The sequence below is a fragment of the Girardinichthys multiradiatus genome, chromosome 6, assembly GCF_021462225.1.
Source record: "Girardinichthys multiradiatus isolate DD_20200921_A chromosome 6, DD_fGirMul_XY1, whole genome shotgun sequence".
Classification (NCBI taxonomy): domain Eukaryota; kingdom Metazoa; phylum Chordata; class Actinopteri; order Cyprinodontiformes; family Goodeidae; genus Girardinichthys; species Girardinichthys multiradiatus.
The window spans coordinates 10,155,688-10,174,953 of record NC_061799.1 but is presented as its reverse complement, the minus strand read 5'-3'; the positions used below and the strand labels follow the sequence as shown (position 1 = coordinate 10,174,953).

Sequence of the window (19,266 nt, the reverse complement as noted above, 5' to 3'; positions counted from 1 at the left end):
CCTAAAGGGACTACCTTTGGTGCCTGAGCCTACTTAGTGTTTTGCAAAACATAACTTAAATATTTTACAATGTTGTAAAAAAAATATTTACCCTAAACATGTGCCCTAAAAAGCATTTTAACTTTAAAGAGAACTGAAGATTTAGATCTACAATTAGACTGAATACAAAATACCCACAGAAGACATTATCCATCAGCAGATGGCAACTGAAGAAACAAGTGCAAAACTGCCATAGGGAGTGAATATCTGTAAGGCTTTAAAAATACCAAGACAGAAATAGAGAGTGAAGTAGAGATGAGGGGATATATATGAAGATCAGTGCTGCAACATTTCCCTCTCAGGCCAGGCAGCAATCCATCCCTCACCTTTATCACTTTCCTTCTATTTTTTCCCAGCTCCGGGTTCTCAAATAAAACTCTTTGCATCCTCCTTTCTCTGTCATGCTGTCACCATTCCATCTTCCCGCAATCCACAGACAGCCGATCCTGCACCCTGGGTTTGTGTCTGTGCCACAGTGGGCACTCGGCTCTGAGCTGGAGCTTCAAATCCCCACAACAAAGGAGACATTGAAAAAAGGGGATGACAGTTATGGAGATTTTTTTTTCATATTGTAAGAAACAAACAAAAAAGCAGAGAGACTCTGGGAGTACATGGACACAGTCAGTCAAGTATATAAATACACATTTTCCCAGATGTCAAAGGGTTCACTCTTATCTGATAGTTGGCACTTTTTGGCAGCTTCCACTCCTTTTGTCTTTGTCTCTCTTTTCTACTTACTTACCAGTTTTTCTTTGCAGTAATTTCTCTGGGGATTGCTGAACCTTGCTGTCCTAGAACCCAAAAACAACTGAAGGACCAAACATTATTAATTTGCCCCAAGACAAAGTAATGATATCCTTACAAACACACACACACACACTAGAGAGATGAATGGAAGTTCAGCAGGGTCACTCATTTATAAGCAGGAGTTCCTTGTGTGCCAGTGTAAAGTGTGTGAGTGTGTGTTTAGTAGAAATAAAAAGGAGAAAGGAGACTGATGAGGGACAGAAGAGAAGATCAAAGATGGCTTGTGTTGGTGAGTGTGAAGGTTCAGTGGTTTCTCTGTGCCGGTCTCAGCTCCTTCTTCAGTTTAATACCAGAATCGTTTTCAGGGTTTATTAAGTGCAAGGCGTTTTTATCGCCAGGAATCGGGGGCCAGCTCATCGATGAGCAAAACAGCCTATTAAACCTGCTTCTGGATCCGAACGTCGTCGAAAACGTTTTACAGCACTGCTGCTCACGACTCCCAATGAACTCCCTGAAGGTGAATGGATAGCCGGAGCCACCAGGATCGATGGCGGTTGACACCATGCTACACTTTGGGGTTTGTTTTCTCAAGGCCACACATTGCATCAATGATGGTAAACATAAAGAGGGCACTAACTAATTCAGATTGATCTCAACACACACACACACTGACTCAGGTTTTTAGGACTGTCTAATGGGACTTTAAACAGCTACTTACTCACAGAGTAATGCACCACTCTGCACAGTTTATGTAAGCACACATATACCGAGGGTTTCTTTCTTAACGATTCCAGCTGTCTGACTATGGAGTCAGAAACAAGATAAACATGTTTTCAGAAGATTTTCAAGAGAACAAAATCATACTGTTGTAGACAAATTTACCAGAACCACCTGTAAAGGCCTGTTAAAAGCTTTGAGGTAAATGACTTTTCATTGGAGCAGCATTATCTCACACTGAACATTTTTGAAAAATCCAACCCTTAATTTAAGTACATTTACTTAACAGGGTAAATACTAAGATAAAAGTAAAATTTACTTTCTATAGCAGCTTTCACAGACATACATCAAAAAGGGGTTCACAAGGGCAAAGTAATTAAAACACAAAACACATTAAGCAAAGGCATTTCTGAATACAAATGTATTTGGTTGTTTCTCAAAAGAGTTCACGCAGCGTAGGGACAGTAGGAGAGCTTTCCAGAGCCTTGGAGCAACTGCCTGAAAAGCTCAGTCTCCATGGGTTTTAAAACGATTGATAACATTTAACTCGAAGACTTCAGAGTCTTAGACAGAGATCCAAAAGGTCCAGAATGTACAGGTCCTTCTCAAAATATTAGCATATTGTGATAAAGTTCATTATTTTTCATAATGTAATGATGAAAATTTAACATTCATATATTTTAGATTCATTGCACACTAACTGAAATATTTCAGGTCTTTTATTGTCTTAATACAGATGATTTTGGCATACAGCTCATGAAAACCCAAAATTCCTATCTCACAAAATTAGCATATCATTAAAAGGGTCTCTAAACGAGCTATGAACCTAATCATCTGAATCAACGAGTTAACTCTAAACACCTGCAAAAGATTCCTGAGGCCTTTAAAACTCCCAGCCTGGTTCATCACTCAAAACCCCAATCATGGGTAAGACTGCCGACCTGACTGCTGTCCAGAAGGCCACTATTGACACCCTCAAGCAAGAGGGTAAGACACAGAAATAAATTTCTGAACGAATAGGCTGTTCCCAGAGTGCTGTATCAAGTCACCTCAGTGGGAAGTCTGTGGGAAGGAAAAAGTGTGGCAGAAAACGCTGCACAACGAGAAGAGGTGACCGGACCCTGAGGAAGATTGTGGAGAAGGGCCGATTCCAGACCTTGGGGGACCTGCGGAAGCGGTGGACTGAGTCTGAAGTAGAAACATCCAGAGCCACCGTGCACAGGCGTGTGCAGGAAATGGGCTACAGGTGCCGCATTCCCCAGGTCAAGCCACTTTTGAACCAGAAACAGCGGCAGAAGCGCCTGACCTGGGCTACAGAGAAGCAGCACTGGACTGTTGCTCAGTGGTCCAAAGTACTTTTTTTGGATGAAAGCAAATTCTGCATGTCATTTGGAAATCAAGGTGCCAGAGTCTGGAGGAAGACTGGGGAGAAGGAAATGCCAAAATGCCAGAAGTCCAGTGTCAAGTACCCACAGTCAGTGATGGTCTGTGGTGCCGTGTCAGCTGCTGGTGTTGGTCCACTGTGTTTTATCAAGGGCAGGGTCAATGCAGCTAGCTATCAGGAGATTTTGGAGCACTTCATGCTTCCATCTGCTGAAAAGCTTTATGCAGATGAAGATTTCATTTTTCAGCACGACCTGGCACCTGCTCACAGTGCCAAAACCACTGGTAAATGGTTTACTGACCATGGTATCACTGTGCTCAATTGGCCTGCCAACTCTCCTGACCTGAACCCCATAGAGAATCTATGGGATATTGTGAAGAGAACGTTGAGAGACTCAAGACCCAACACTCTGGATGAGCTAAAGGCTGCTATCGAAGCATCCTGGGCCTCCATAAGACCTCAGTGCCACAGGCTGATTGCCTCCATGCCACGCTGCATTGAAGCAGTCATATCTGCAAAAGGATTCCCGACCAAGTATTGAGTGCATAACTGTACATGATTATTTGAAGGTTGAGGTTTTTTGTATTAAAAACACTTTTCTTTTATTGGTCGGATGAAATATGCTAATTTTGTGAGATAGGAATTTTGGGTTTTCATGAGCTGTATGCCAAAATCATCCGTATTAAGACAATAAAAGACCTGAAATATTTCAGTTAGTGTGCAATGAATCTAAAATATATGAATGTTAAATTTTCATCATGACATTATGGAAAATAATGAACTTGATCACAATATGCTAATTTTTTCAGAAGGACCTGTATATTCCAAATCAAACCATGATGAAAAATGTATCAATCTTTTTATTACATTACATAAAATGAAGAACAATGAACATTGAGATGTTTACCAAGATAACAGTGTCTGCATTTTTCTTTACAAACCCAAATACTTACTGTATAAGTGTGAAGTAGTGTTGCCAAGGAGCAGCAAGGTAAACAAGAAAACAGCATCAGCCACCGGTTTCAGATTCTTCTGTTGACTTTTTATTTGTTACTTTTGACTCAGACCACTCTTTTCTAGCTTCCAACCACTCACTGGTTTGTATAGCCAGTTGGCAACACACCTGCACTTGAGTGGACCAAGCCAAAATTAGACAGGAAAAAAAAAATTTAAATCTATACAGAGAAACAAGAAAAACAAAATTACTGATCTAATTTACAAACTCATCTTTATATTGAAAGGATCTGCAAAATATACCATGTAATAGAAGTTAACTCAAAATGTACTTCAAAGAAAAACAAACTAAGCAATACACCAAAGAAAACCCTCTAATTGGTAGAACCCAGCAAGGTCATCAGTGACATCATCCAGCCATTCAAGCAGGAAACACTATGACAAACAATGGGGAATAAAAACGAAAACAAATACCATGAATATACTTTGAAACAAAATAAACAAATTCAACCAATAGTCCAGAAGTAATAGCTTTAACCCAAACATATAAATAGATGGAAACTGCAACATAATGCTAACACCAACAAACCCGGGATAGTAAGTGAAGCAAAGTTGCAAACTAATGTTTAAATTTAAACTTTATGACCAGCTACCCAAAGTAAATAAATCAGAAATAAGAATAAGGGAAAAGTTGTAAACACAAACTGAACCACTTTGTCACAATAAGCAGAAAAATTTTACCACCAGAAACAGTCATATGCTGCGTCACATCAGTGCTGCATGGACCTGTGAACAGGTATTCCAGCACAGGATGATTTGACAAACTCCACAATTTCTCTGGATTTCTTGATTTAGCCTCAAAGATAGCATTTTTGATCTCTCTCCAGCTTTCAATCAGATTAAGGTCCACAGCGCTGGCCACTCCAGAACATAAATTGTTTTGGTCTGGAACCAAGATGCTGCTCGCTTACTGGTGTGTTTAAGGCTGTTGTCCTGTTCAAACACCCTTTTCAAGGACATTTCCACTTCATGATAAGGCAACATGACCTCTTTAAGTATTTTAATGAATGCAAACTGATCCATGATCCCTTGCATGCGATAAATAGGCCCGACACTATAGTAAGAAAAACATCTCCCATATCACGATGCTTGAACCACCATGCTTCACTGTTTTTAGAGTGGACTGTGGCTTGAGTTCAGTGTTTGGGGATCATCTGACAAACTGTCTGTGGCCCTTGGACCTAAAAAGAACAATCTTACTCTTAATCCACAAATGGTTTCTCCATTTCTTTTTAGGCCTGTTGATATGTTCTTGGGCTACTGCATCATCTATAGCGCATGTTTTTTTTTTAAACAGTGGGACTTTGCAGGGGCTTCTTGCGATAGATTAGCTTCACCAAGGCGTCTTCTAATTGTCACAGTACTCACCGTTGACTCCAGATCTTCTTTGATCACCCTGGAGGGGATCAATGGCTGAGTCTTTGCCATTCTGGCTGTCCTTCAATCCATTCTAATTGTAGTCTTGTTTTCTTTCACATATCTCTAGTGGTTTTGATCTCCATTTTAAAAGTATTGAAGATCATTTTAGTTGACCAGCCTATCATTGTCTGCACTTCTTTATACATTTTCTCCTCTCCAATAAATGCTCTAATCAAAGTACTACACCTACTAGTCAATTATGTACCATGCAAATAAAATATTTACTTTTGCAGACTTAATTCCCTGTTCTGCTGTCTAAATCTTGTGTCCTCCCCTTCATCCTTCCTTGAGTTCCATCCTTCTTCAGCCCCTTCACTTCTAGATGTCCTTCCCTCTTCTTGTTTTTTCACTTTCTATATTTAAACCCTGCAGGTTTACTAAAAATGTTTCGATACGAGTCTGCCTTATGCCCTTATAATAACTTCCCTACTGAGGTGGGTAGTAACTAGTTATATCAGCCGTTTTACCAAATACTTGAGTAATTTTTTGGGTGACAGCTTTTTACTTGAGTAAAGATATATTGACGTAGTACTATTCTTACATAAGTACAATTTTTGGCTACCCTACTCACCTCTGCTTCTCCATCATCTGGATTCATTCAGCCAATGAAAGTTGATGCTTCCACTTGACTTTGAGATCTATATTTACAGACCAGCCTCTGAGCATCCATTTATCTCACAGAAATGCAATTTCCTCTGTCACTGTGTGTGGAGATACTGTCGATTGCTTTTAATATGGATTCAAAATCAAATTTTAATTGCATAAATGTGTCAAATTATTCTGAGGAAACAAAGAACAGTTTGCGTCAAAACTGGCACAATATGAAGTCAAACTTAGTGTTTGACTAATTCATACGAAGAAGCATACAAAATTAGCTAAAATGAATATTTGTCATTTTCATGAATATTTTGTGTAATTAAGTAAAAACAAGAGATAAATAAAAAAAAATTGCTCCTCTTTAATAAAAAATACATCTCTAAATTCGGCAGCATGAGATTCGTTTCCATTATCGCCAAAAACAGAAACAATGGAGACCAACTTTACAGTAGGCATTCAGAACACCACAGATACAAAAGATGGAAAAATATTGAAAAAGCAGAATTAAGATAAAATGATAAAAAAAAAAAAGCTTCTACAGAAACAAATCTGGTGGAAGAAAAGAAAATCTACACAGAAATTAACAGTCTGCTGGCATATTAATAGGACAAAACTGCTTTGGATAAATCAAATCATCACTAGGTTCACTTCAGTCCAAATCTACAGCAGCTTGGTGGGAGGAAGAACAGCACATGAACAGGTAACATGTCTGCGCCTGGTTTCATCTCCTCAGCAGGGAGACGGCAGAGAGAGAGTCCCGAACCAGAGGACCAGCACAACATTTATGTTGTCCTCGGCAGGAACATCCTTTAATACAGTTATTTTACCAGAACCAGTCCATACAGAGATAAAAAAAAATACCCCAATGATTCTCACCGGAAAGAGCAGATTAAGATTTCTGATGTTCCTGTTTATTAGCTTATCAGAGACATCAGAGACAGTCCGAGCTGAAAATGAGTGATCGTCTGCGTTCTTCTAAGCAATGGTACAGATGAGTGGGTTAAACAGAATTTGTGTGGTCATGTTTACACATCCAGGGTAATATAGTTTGCTTCTTCTAAATCGGATAGTTCTGATTTTAGTAAAGAGAAAACGTGAAAATTCTTCTCTACACAAAACAACACTGTATTAGTGCATGTTAACCATCTATACTTTTACAGGAGATTGTCACCATTATCTCACTCCAACAAGGTCCATGTTACTAAAGCTAAATTATGTTTGGCAGTGGCTGGTAGCTGCAATAACTAGCTAAAATCAGCTAAAACAGGTGCTAGCTATTAGCATTCCACCTCTTTTAAGATGTATTAATTTTCCTACAAACTCACTGTGGTACAACTACAGGTAGGGAAACTATTACCGTTAATAAGTTCACAGAACCTCACTTCAAAAAACCCAGGCTGTCTTGTAAAGACTGAAGGTGTTATCCAGAAGCAGCCTGCAGTACTTTGAAGGAAAAGTTCAGGCTTGTTGAATTTAGATTATGCTTAAAGGTTATGAGCAGTTATTATGTTACCTGCAGACAACTCTACAGACACTGCCATGTAGTGTATATCCAAACGATGTGGCCCCAGAGGCACAGGCTAACAGTTAGTTCAAGAGGGGCCAAGATCGAAGAAAACTTTTTTATCATCCTAAAACAACCCAAACTACAAAAATGGCACACTTTATGAAAACTATTTTATGAACCCTTAAACCATTGTCATGTCTGCACTAGATGGTGAGTTGATTTTCTTTTTCTATGCTATATACAGAAAATGGGGGTCGGAGGTAGTGCGCCATCAATAATCTTCCTGTGTGAAGCATTTACTGTCAGTGACTGTCTGGTATAAAAGTAAAGTGGTGATAAAAGCAAAGATTTATATAAGTGATCAAGTGCATGTTATTTTGTTGATTTTCCCACTGACTTACTGTTCTATCAGGTAGTTAGTCTGACCAGAACTTTACAACTTATGTTTGTAATCCGTTTCAATTACCTGCCCAATGCAAACACAACCATGGTTTTATGGTTCATAAAACAGCATTCCCAAAATGTGCTATGACATGAGAGATGAGTTGTTTTACGATGGCAGAAGCCTACTTTGGTCTTGTTCCATCTCACACTAGCCATCTGCTTCACCCTCCTGGAACAATTCATCTAGAATTTATCCGAAATCAAGTAACAAAAAAAGTCATCTACTGTAGGTAAGATAACCTACTTTTAACCTTTTATAAGAACCTCCTCTCAAAAATCCTGAAACATTCCTTTAACTGAAATTATGTGGAAGAGTTTTCCATCCATTCTTTCCAGCCTTAATTTCCTCGGTGTGTCTTTAATGAATAATAAATTCTCCTCCGCATCGATAACACAGACTGAAAAAAGTTTTGTCATGGTCCACAGTGAGCCAACTTGCCCTTCCAGTTGGAAATGATTGCCCCGTAAAGCTGCTGACTGAAAGAATCACAGGGCTGTTAAGAAGTGATTATTATGGAGCAAAATTTCACTTCTCTGCCGTTGTTAGCTGCCGACATGGTCTGGGTGCATGCAGAAAACTGCACAGACTGAAGTTTTCAGCTGATGCATTGGAGTTCTCCGAGGGCAATATGCTTACCGGGAAGAAATAAGGAGAGGTTGTACCTGGGGTCCGGCAATATTTCACACAGTGCGTGGGATTCATTGTGTTGTTCAGGGACACACAAAACCTGTAATATACAATCTTTTCTTCAAATAAATCTAATTATATTATGTTCTGCACAGTATTTGGTTCCTTCTCATGAAGAGAGTATTTATATTTTAAATATAATCGTCCTCATGCAACTATTTGGTGTTTTTTATTTGTTATTTCTAAGAGGTCTGGTTTTTATTTGTTTCTCTGAGGTCAGAGAGTGCAGCACTGCACTGCGACTGACTTGATTCTTCAAACTATAAAGTCACTCAGGTGTGTCTTTATGTAACTGCAGTTATTTTCCTACATATGTTCACCCTCCCAGCGTTCAGCAGCACATACCTCTCAAATACATCTTCTTCCCACCTAAAACATGCAAAATTGTTTATTTCCATCACGATACTTCCCCCTCCAGACAATTAAACGCTGGGGTTTATTGTGCTTTCTTCTAAATAACTCCCTAGATGTGGTGATCCAGCTGCCAGCAGATGAGGTTCACCTTTAATGAAATGTATGCATGCATGCGGTGGAGGACTTTGTGCTGACTCTGTGTTCTGAGAACATTATTCCATCTTTTTTTTGTTTTAGTTCAGAATGCCATCTTTCTGTCAGAGAGAAAAGTGCATTTCTCCCCCTGACTGCCAGACGGTCAGATACAAGGTCTTTGTAACTAAGTGCAATAATTAACATAACCTTCACATGAAAGTCAAACAATGACTAAGACTTTTCTTTTGTTTTCCATTCCAGTCACTGTGATTATGACTAATAATCAAAGTTCACCAGTTTGTGCTTCTGTCTTCTGTTCTTGACTCTGAATTCATCTGATTGGAGGTAAAAGAAGATCCTCTGATCCAATTTGCTCACGATGAAAGTCCAATCAAAGCTCACTACCTTCGGATTCCCGCCATCATCTGCAAATATAAAGAAGCTTAAGATTAGATTGAGGGCTATGTGAAGTGAAATGCCCAGTACTATGAAATAACTTTCTATGACTTTGATATGGTTTCCCAGGATATTTCCCAGTTTTAAAGGGTAGGATGAATGAAACAATCCAACTTTTGTGGCATCAAGATGCACCCTTCTGAGTGTTTTGTTGGGAATTTAACCGACAGACCAACACAAAGTAGAGCAGAACTATGAAGTGGAGAGAAAATAATATATATGGATCTTTTTTGTATTAACTTTGTAGAACCACTTTTAGCTGCATTTACAGCTGCAAGGTCGCTGGGGAACATCTCTACCAGCTTTCCACAGCTAGAGACTAAAAAACTTCTCCTTTATAGAAAATAGCTCAAACCCATACTGAATGTAGAGCATCTGAATAGTAATTTCCAAGTCCTGTCATAGGATTCTTAATTGGATTTAGGTCTGGACTTGGACTGAACCATTCTAACACATAAAAAAGTTTTTCCAAATCTGGTCCTCAGGTATCGATGCCATTCATGTTCTATATGTTCTGGATAAACGCCTAAATCAAATTAATGGTTCATTACTAGGCCTCTACAGAACTTGACGACTGTCTGAAGAGATAATTCAACCAGCAGTCCAGCTGTGCTGGAGGAGGGGCACACCGAAAAATTGCTGTGCACCAGTTCTTGAGGAGTAAAGAAGGACCAACCTGTCTGCACCATTCCATTGTAGCTCTGGCTGTACGTTTAGGGTTGCTCTCCTGCTAGAAGGTGAACCTCCACCCCAGCCTCAAATCTTTTGCGGCCCTCCTCTTCCAGGACTAGCCCGTACTTAGCTCAGTTCTTGCTAAAGAGAAGCTTCCCCACAACACGACACTGCAACCACTGTGGTTGCTTGTCTGCTTAATGCCATCATTACCTGGCCTGTCAGTTTAGGTAGATGACCATGTCTTCTGTTTTCAGCTGTGCCATACTCTTTTCATTTTCAGACAGACTAAACAGTGCTCCATTTGATGTTCAAAGCTCGTAATATTGTTTTATAACCCAATCCTACTTTAAATGGATTCACAGCTTTTTCCCGATCTGCCAGATATGGTCCTCAGTCTTCATGATGCTGTTTGTTCTCCAAGATTCTCTAACAAACTACAAAGGCCACACAACACATGCATTTATACTGAGATTAAAATACACACAGGTGCCCTCTCTTTACTTATCAAGTGACTTGTGAGGGCAATTGGTTGCACTTAAAATGGGGAGGAATATAAATGCATGCTACACTTTTGTAAAAAAACAAAAAACAAAACCATGTATCTTTTTTTTCCACTTCAAATGCTTGAACTGCTTTGTGTTTTATAGTTTTAATGTTAAAAAGATTAACCAAAGGGCTGTGAATACTTTTACAAGGCTGAGAAGTGAATACTGTGTATCAAATAACATTTGATACAATTGTCTGTTCATCGTCCATTTAAAAAAAAAAAAAAAAGGCAAAGGAAAATGATTTAGGTAAACAAATTTATACAAGCAGAGGACATCAGCTGATAGAAGAAGTATTGAGCAAGGTTATGTCAAGGCTAACTGGAGTCGTTTGCATGCGAGGGTAAAAGGCGTGGTCTAATGTTCGTTCATTTCTCATCGCAAGTGTTCTCAGTTGCTTCCAGGCATTTAATGAGCGTCTCTAGCTGCATGGAGCTGATTTGGGCAACGGATTCTTGCTTTTACAATGATCAATACGGACTGATTCACCGACGATTGAAACCGATCTACTGGCTGGGGAGAGGTCAATGAAGATGATTTATTTACACTGTAAGCAATCATTGCCGCTGAACTTTCACTTGGAGTATTTTATTTGCCTTTGTCATACAATTGGCACTGAGTGATTTTTCCAGAGATATACAGGTCCTTCTCAAAATATTAGCATATTGTGATAAAGTTCATTATTTTCCATAATGTCATGATGAAAATTTAACATTCATATATTTTAGATTCATTGCACACTAACAGAAATATTTCAGGTCTTTTATTGTCTTAATACGGATGATTTTGGCATACAGCTCATGAAAACCCAAAATTCCTATCTCACAAAATTAGCATATCATTAAAAGGGTCTCTAAACGAGCTATGAAGCTAATCATCTGAATCAACGAGTTAACTCTAAACACCTGCAAAAGATTCCTGAGGCCTTTAAAACTCCCAGCCTGGTTCATCACTCAAAACCCCAATCATGGGTAAGACTGCCGACCTGACTGCTGTCCAGAAGGCCACTATTGACACCCTCAAGCAAGAGGGTAAGACACAGAAAGAAATTTCAGAACGAATAGGCTGTTCCCAGAGTGCTGTATCAAGGCACCTCAGTGGGAAGTCTGTGGGAAGGAAAAAGTGTGGCAGAAAACGCTGCACAACGAGAAGAGGTGACCGGACCCTGAGGAAGATTGTGGAGAAGGGCCGATTCCAGACCTTGGGGGACCTGCGGAAGCAGTGGACTGAGTCTGGAGTAGAAACATCCAGAGCCACCGTGCACAGGCGTGTGCAGGAAATGGGCTACAGGTGCCGCATTCCCCAGGTCAAGCCACTTTTGAACCAGAAACAGCAGCAGAAGCGCCTGACCTGGGCTACAGAGAAGCAGCACTGGACTGTTGCTCAGTGGTCCAAAGTACTTTTTTCGGATGAAAGCAAATTCTGCATGTCATTCGGAAATCAAGGTGCCAGAGTCTGGAGGAAGACTGGGGAGAAGGAAATGCCAAAATGCCAGAAGTCCAGTGTCAAGTACCCACAGTCAGTGATGGTCTGGGGTGCCGTGTCAGCTGCTGGTGTTGGTCCACTGTGTTTTATCAAGGGCAGGGTCAATGCAGCTAGCTATCAGGAGATTTTGGAGCACTTCATGCTTCCATCTGCTGAAAAGCTTTATGGAGATGAAGATTTTATTTTTCAGCACGACCTGGCACCTGCTCACAGTGCCAAAACCACTGGTAAATGGTTTACTGACCATGGTATCACTGTGCTCAATTGGCCTGCCAACTCTCCTGACCTGAACCCCATAGAGAATCTGTGGGATATTGTGAAGAGAACGTTGAGAGACTCAAGACCCAACACTCTGGATGAGCTAAAGGCCGCTATCGAAGCATCCTGGGCCTCCATAAGACCTCAGCAGTGCCACAGGCTGATTGCCTCCATGCCACGCCGCATTGAAGCAGTCATTTCTGCAAAAGGATTCCCGACCAAGTATTGAGTGCATAACTGTGCATGATTATTTGAAGGTTGAGGTTTTTTGTATTAAAAACACTTTTCTTTTATTGGTCGGATGAAATATGCTAATTTTGTGAGATAGGAATTTTGGGTTTTCATGAGCTGTATGCCACAATCATCCTTATTAAGACAATAAAAGACCTGAAATATTTCAGTTAGTGTGCAATGAATCTAAAATATATGAATGTTAAATTTTCATCATGATATTATGGAAAATAATGAACTTTATCACAATATGCTAATATTTTGAGAAGGACCTGTATTCTTCTCAAAACACCAAAGTTTTCTTTTTCGTTGCATTAAATTGATGTACTGAAACCACAAAAACAATGGCCACCTTTATTATTGTTTAGGCACCATACACCACAAACCTCAGTGAATTTAACAGGGATTGTATGTGATAGAGCAACACAAAGTGGCCCATGATTATGAAGAGGAAGGAAAAGCAGACATGGTTTTTTAAACTATTCACAAATAATTAAAAAAAACCAGCTGTCTTAAAAAAGGCACGTAATAAGTATAGAGTCCGGTATAAAGCTCAGTATAAATCCAGCTGGTTCTGGGAAGGCCTCAGAGGATGATCAGAGAACAAACAGCATCAAGACATCCAAGGAACCCTACAGACAGATCAGGGAGAAGGTTTTCGTGAAGTTTAAAGTAGGGTTAGATTGTTAAACCATACCTTCTGCTTCTAACAGGATGCTGTTCAATCTATTATCTGAAAATGAAGATTGAGGGACAACTGCCAAACCAACCAAGAGATGGCTGTCCCCCTAATCTGATAGGCTTGGCATTAAGGAGAGCATTAATCAGAAGTAGCCAAGAGCGCCCGTGGTAACTATGGAGGACCTGAAGAAATATGCAACTCTGTTAAGAGAAAAGGAAAACTATTACTCATGCATCCCTTGAATCTGAACTTTGTAAGAGTGGCAAGGTGCTCTTGTCAGATGAGACTAAAACTGACATTTTTGGGCCCACATGCAAAATATTAAGTGAGGTGAAAAACTAATACTGCACACTACCCTGATTCCTACTGTTAAACGGTAGTGGCAGCATTATGCTGTGGGGAAGCTGATCTTCAACACAAATGGGAAAGATGGCCAGAGGTGATAAGCAGATGGATGAAGCTAAATACAGGGCAATCCTGGAAGAAAACATATTTAGAGGTGGCAAAAATGTAAGCAGAAGTTATCCCTTCCAGCAGGAGAACCACTCTAAACATACAGCCAGATCAAAGTTTGGATCAAAGCATATCCATGTGTTAGAATGGCCTATTCAAAGTCCAGACCTGAATCCAACTTAGAAATGTTTAAATCTTGCCACATATTTTGTTTATGGCTACTCTCCATCCAATCTGACAGCTGTTTTGCAAAGAAAAATAAGCAAGAATTTCAATCTGTAGATGTGTTTGGATTTTGCATTTGTGTAAACCCATGTTACCACCTTACTCTGCTTAGTCTGTGGTTGTGACATAACTTTCTGTAAAAATGTTCAAGGCGTATTCATACTTTTGCAAGACAAAAGTATTCACACCTCTTGAACAAGTTAAACAGAAACCCAGCCCCGCATGCCTCGCTCCATGTGTGCAGTGGCTGTCATCATGCATCTCTGTAATTGGCCCAGTTGCTTCAAAGCAATAAGACCAACGATGAATGAGTTTATTAACAACCACATCCTCCAATTTACACTAGATATGTGGCAAGAATATACTGCTGTCCAATTACACACACCTAGAAACCCACACTCATCACCAGAACTGTTCAAGCATCATTTATATTTAAAACATAAATTAAAACAAGAAAAACAAAACATACTTTTCTTTATAGTAACAAGACAGAATGTTTTCTGTGTGGCAACCAAATATGATTCTCTGGCTCATTAACAGAGCACAGTCACAGAAACATTGCATCACGCTGCCTGACGATGCTCCGTAGATGTAGCAAACACAGAAAACCTGCAGCTAGAACATACAAAGAGAACCTCCAGCAACTCAGCCAAGAGCTACATTTCAATAATACATTTTCCTAAGACAGGTATGGCAAAAACAGGCCTCCTGTCAGCAGGAAGAACTGGGTCAGAAGTGACCGACACCAATTTCCAGAAACAATGAATAAATATGCAAAAGACACTGCCGTCACAGTGGCACATGTATGTAGATTAGACAATGTAGACTGGAGACTAATCTATAAAAAAAGATATAAATGGAAATCTCACTATGGGTCATTTGACCTAAAGTTCTAGTGAAAACAGCACCTCTGTCTTGCTGTGGATCCATAATCTTGTAATATCTGAGTGCTGGCTTCCTCCAGGTTCCAGTCGCACATCTCCAGCAGCTTTACGCACTCGGACCTGCTCCTTAGACCCAAACAGAACAACTGCTCCACCTGCAGAAAGACACACCACACATCAAACCATGTTTAAAAAGAACACGGAGACAGTTTTTCTTTTTCATCGGACTAATTCAGTTCTTCTACAAGTTTAGTGTTCTGTTAGAAAACACATTAGAATAAATCTGGGCACTATGACATGCTTTATTTTCAACTCACAAAATTCGCTGATACTGTTCCATATAAAAAGATAGGTAACCTTTTCTCTGCTCGTTGTCCAAGTCAGTAAGGAATACCAAATTTATTTATATTTGTTACATACCAGAATAAATATTTTGTGACTGAATTTATTTAGTATTTTGAAGAACTTCCTTTTAGACTGTATGGCTCGGATCATATGTTCCTAAATACAGGACGTGTACCTGTGCAAATTTTAATCTGGCTTTTTCCTCTTTGATTAGGTTTTCAGCCCATTTCTTTCAGTGCAGGCCTTGTTTCACTGATAATGATATTCCCTTACCAGCATCTTTACCAGGTCTTTTACTTTTGTTCTGAATTTGATGCTCACATTTGCCATCAAAACTAATTAATTTCTGGGAAAAAGAGCATGTCTTCATCCTCAACCATACAATGGGAGGACAATCCCAGGCTAATTATTTAGCACTTTTTTAGCCATATCAACCACTAGAAGCACTTTTGCACGAATATTCTCCTTCGCCCAGTCGCACGGACAAATGTAGACATACTAAAACATCGACCGCTGTATGTACTAATTGTTACAAGTTGAAGGAATGAACATGATACCTTGAGGCTTTTGAAATTGCACCCAAGGATGAAACAGATTAGAATACACAATCTACTTTCTGATATTTTACAAGATATCACTGGATTTTTCCATGATTTCCCAAAAGAATGCAATGTTTTTAGGTATCTTACAATACATCAACATGCGTGTCTCTGTTTCACTCAGTGACCTCACTATTTGCGCGTTCCCATACTTTTTAAAAGGTATCGTGACCTTGGCCTATGTAACCTTTTAACTCTAAAGTATATAAAAAATATATTATTCTGGGATTTCAAAAATAATTTTAGTAACCTTAACTGACCTAAAGTTTTAATGTTTAATACCAGAGAGTGAGGAAAAAAGGCTGTGTGTCTTTTTTACACAGTGTATGTAAATATCTGGTTTGGACAGTATTTAAAGCTGGATCACTGTGGCAGCATTCTCCTGATTTTTCTCCAAGGATCAACAAAGCTGACATGATATTTTATATAAACATATAAAACACACATACATTTTCAGCAAGTTCTACATTATATTTGCATTCCATACAAAAAGGGTTATCAAAAAATCCACTCAAGTCCTGAACTAAACGGCAGTGATCTGTCTGTAAGAATCCTCACCACAGTATTCCATATTACCATGATGAGAAAATAACTCAGAAAAACTACACCAGCTGATTCAACAGCATGTCAAACCAAGTTTAGTCACAGCAGTGACCTAAATTAGTAATTTCCTGGATGAATTATCAATGTCTCACGTCCCTGTGAAGAGAAATTGGCCCAAAATTGGTTATCTTCTTGATAGCATTACTTCAGTCCATTAAGGTTTGCAGACATTCATTTATGCAGAGGCTCTTAAAGTCCCACCACATCATTTCCATCAGGTGGGCTTCTCTACTCAGTATTCCTCTTATCTTAATTATCATTGGAGTAAGCAAAAATGAAATAATTAAATCTAATGCACCAGTTGTATTTCTAACCTTATTATACCTTTGTACTGACTTCCATTCATCTTAGTAATTCCAAATGTGCCTAACCCCAAATTCATTCCCACCATAGCTCTAACCCTAACCCTAAAAATGGGATCCACTATACTAGGACCAGGCTTTTGTCACCATAAACCTTATTGTATTTTGAGAAGGTAAGTGATTATTTCAGATAAGAATCTAAATAGACAACACCATCAAGTACACACACAATTATTGTTACTTCTTACTGGTATTGTGCCTTTTGTGAGATGATCTACGGTGTAGCAAACACTTTTCTCTCTCTTCAGTTGGCTGACACCTATTAAATGTTGCATCAACACAATATTTGTGTGAAAAATCTTCAGTACTGATGGGGTGAAGTTTGTTCTTATTTCGTCTCCTGAGAACTGGCAGTAACATCTTATCACAATGATGTTGACGCTTACATTTGTTCCCAGAAGAAGGCGGCTCTTCTAAGAAAGTTTTGGATTCTTTTAGTATATCAGACTTTGCCCTCAGCAAAATCTTTTATTGTTACTGTGGTACTGTTCTCTGTTTGGATGGTCCATTAGGCTCCTTTTCTCTGCTGGAGATGTACACACAAACAGTTTCGGTTTTTTCTCTCTCTCTCTCCCTCTCTCACACACACACACACACACACATGCAGTGAACCAATCATAACCCCAGACATGTCTGGATCTGCCCCACTCATTACAAGCATGAGCAAAGTTGAAAGCAGAGATCAATAAATGATTAAGTGTGCAACAGCACCAATAAAAAAAAAAAAACCAAAATTGGGTAGAATAAATAGGCTAACAAGTTAAATCGTCTCTTTTTCAAATGGATTTAAAGATAAAAAATAAAAAAAAACTATCAAAAAATCAAAGCAAAATAACACAAACTTATTTTGAACTCTATCAGTTACTCAACTGGATAATTATCTTATCTGTTAACATTTGACTCTTTTTTGGTACTGGAAAACAATTGTGATAACTCAATGGAGATGCACTGAGACAGTGGCTGGTGACAAGAACCAGCTGGCTTTCAGTTTGATTGGCCCTTCTCAGGTTAATGAAGGCATCGTGTGTAGCTGCTGTCAGATCATGCTGAAAAGTGGATGCCATTACTGAATGAAGAAAACTAATGTTTAGTATTAGCGAGGATAAGTCAGAGGAAGGACAGAAATATAAGATGTTTGAAAAGGAAACTTTATGCTTTTAGTACATGTCTGCAGCCCATTAATGCTGCAGAGACCCAGAGAGAACAAGAGTATCAGCAGATAACATGAAGGATGAATATATTATAGGAAATATTCGGTTTCATCCAGTGGTGCTTTCAACCTCTGTCGTAACACAAGGTGGATTTGGAAGTGTGTGTAGCTTTATGGAAACCAGAGTTAACACGAGGATCTACATTCTCTAGGGAATACACGCAGAGAGTCATGCAAGGTGTGCTAAGTTGCCAAAACGCTAAGGCAGAAAATGTAATTTTCATAATCATTTCTAAAATGAAAATCCAAGTCAGCCACCATCTTCTCAACAGTGCATTTCCTTCACTAAACAATCACAGAGAGCAACCCGAGTGCAGCCCTGTTCCATGCAGCGACTGCTGTGAATCAAATGCTCTCACCTTCAGAAAATGCACAGCTTTCTGGACATCCCAGTTTTTGTTCTGGAGGGCGGCTTCACACTCTGCCAATGTCACACCGTGAACAGCCTCCTGCACCTGAAATTGCACAACATCCTGAAATCTCCACGTACAAGTCATAGTCTTGGGTCTGATCCCTTACTGCTTTTCTCAAACATCCTCAATGTTTTTTTCTTTGTATATACACCAGAAGTACATCCCATTGTGATAAAATCATCTATACTGACATAGCATCAATGTTTTACACAAATGTGAAGACTATCAACTGACTGACTTTTAGCTTCACCTGCTAAATGCTCAGATTTTAGCATCTCCATTGACTAGCGAGCAGTTCCACACTTCCCAGTTAACTAAACAATGTCGGCCTGAATTCTCTTTATTACTTCCTCTCAATCCAACTAAACCCAACTTCAATGGGATAGTGCTGACAATGCTGTTTTTTTCCAAGGAACTGGAAGTTTGCAGTAACTCTACACATGACTATCACCACAAACAACTAAATCCATTTGTTAACTTCCTAGTGCATGCCTGTGTCTCACATTGATCTACTCTGCTGTGCGGTTTATATATGCTGCTGAAATCCCGCTCCGCTGCTCATCTAGTTTAGCCAAACATCTCCCTATCTGCCAGATCAATGGAGAGCTTTCACTGTTTCCAACTGCCTCAAGAATATAGAAAATCTATTCATGGTTATTCATCTGTCAAAATCACCTCAGAGGACAAATCAATGCAGCTCTTCGTACATAAAATTAAATACTAAAAGATAAAAAAACATATAGTTCTGGAATGATTACTGATATCAACATTTTAAATGATTGTAGATTTAAATTC

The 19,266-nt window shown here is 39.2% G+C and overlaps 2 protein-coding genes across 10 annotated transcripts in view; both read right to left on the bottom strand.

Annotated features, from left to right (window-relative positions):
- LOC124869794 (ubiquitin-associated protein 2-like) overlaps positions 1–1,350 on the bottom strand; it is a 28,938-nt gene extending 27,588 nt beyond the window's left edge. Inside the window, 1 exon segment of the mRNA XM_047367923.1 lies at positions 1,229–1,350. Coding sequence (XP_047223879.1) covers positions 1,229–1,350 — 122 coding nt within the window.
- A 4,908-nt stretch (positions 1,351–6,258) lies between these two features.
- tnk2b (tyrosine kinase, non-receptor, 2b) overlaps positions 6,259–19,266 on the bottom strand; it is a 67,407-nt gene continuing 54,399 nt past the window's right edge. For all 9 annotated transcript variants that reach the window (XM_047367719.1, XM_047367711.1, XM_047367715.1 and 6 more), the window contains 3 exons: positions 18,418–18,513; positions 14,964–15,094; positions 6,259–9,470 (listed from right to left, as the gene is read on the bottom strand). In XM_047367719.1, the coding sequence (XP_047223675.1) occupies positions 9,467–9,470; positions 14,964–15,094; positions 18,418–18,513 (231 nt within the window). In that variant the 3' untranslated portion in view covers positions 6,259–9,466. The remainder of the gene's footprint in view (positions 9,471–14,963; positions 15,095–18,417; positions 18,514–19,266) is intronic.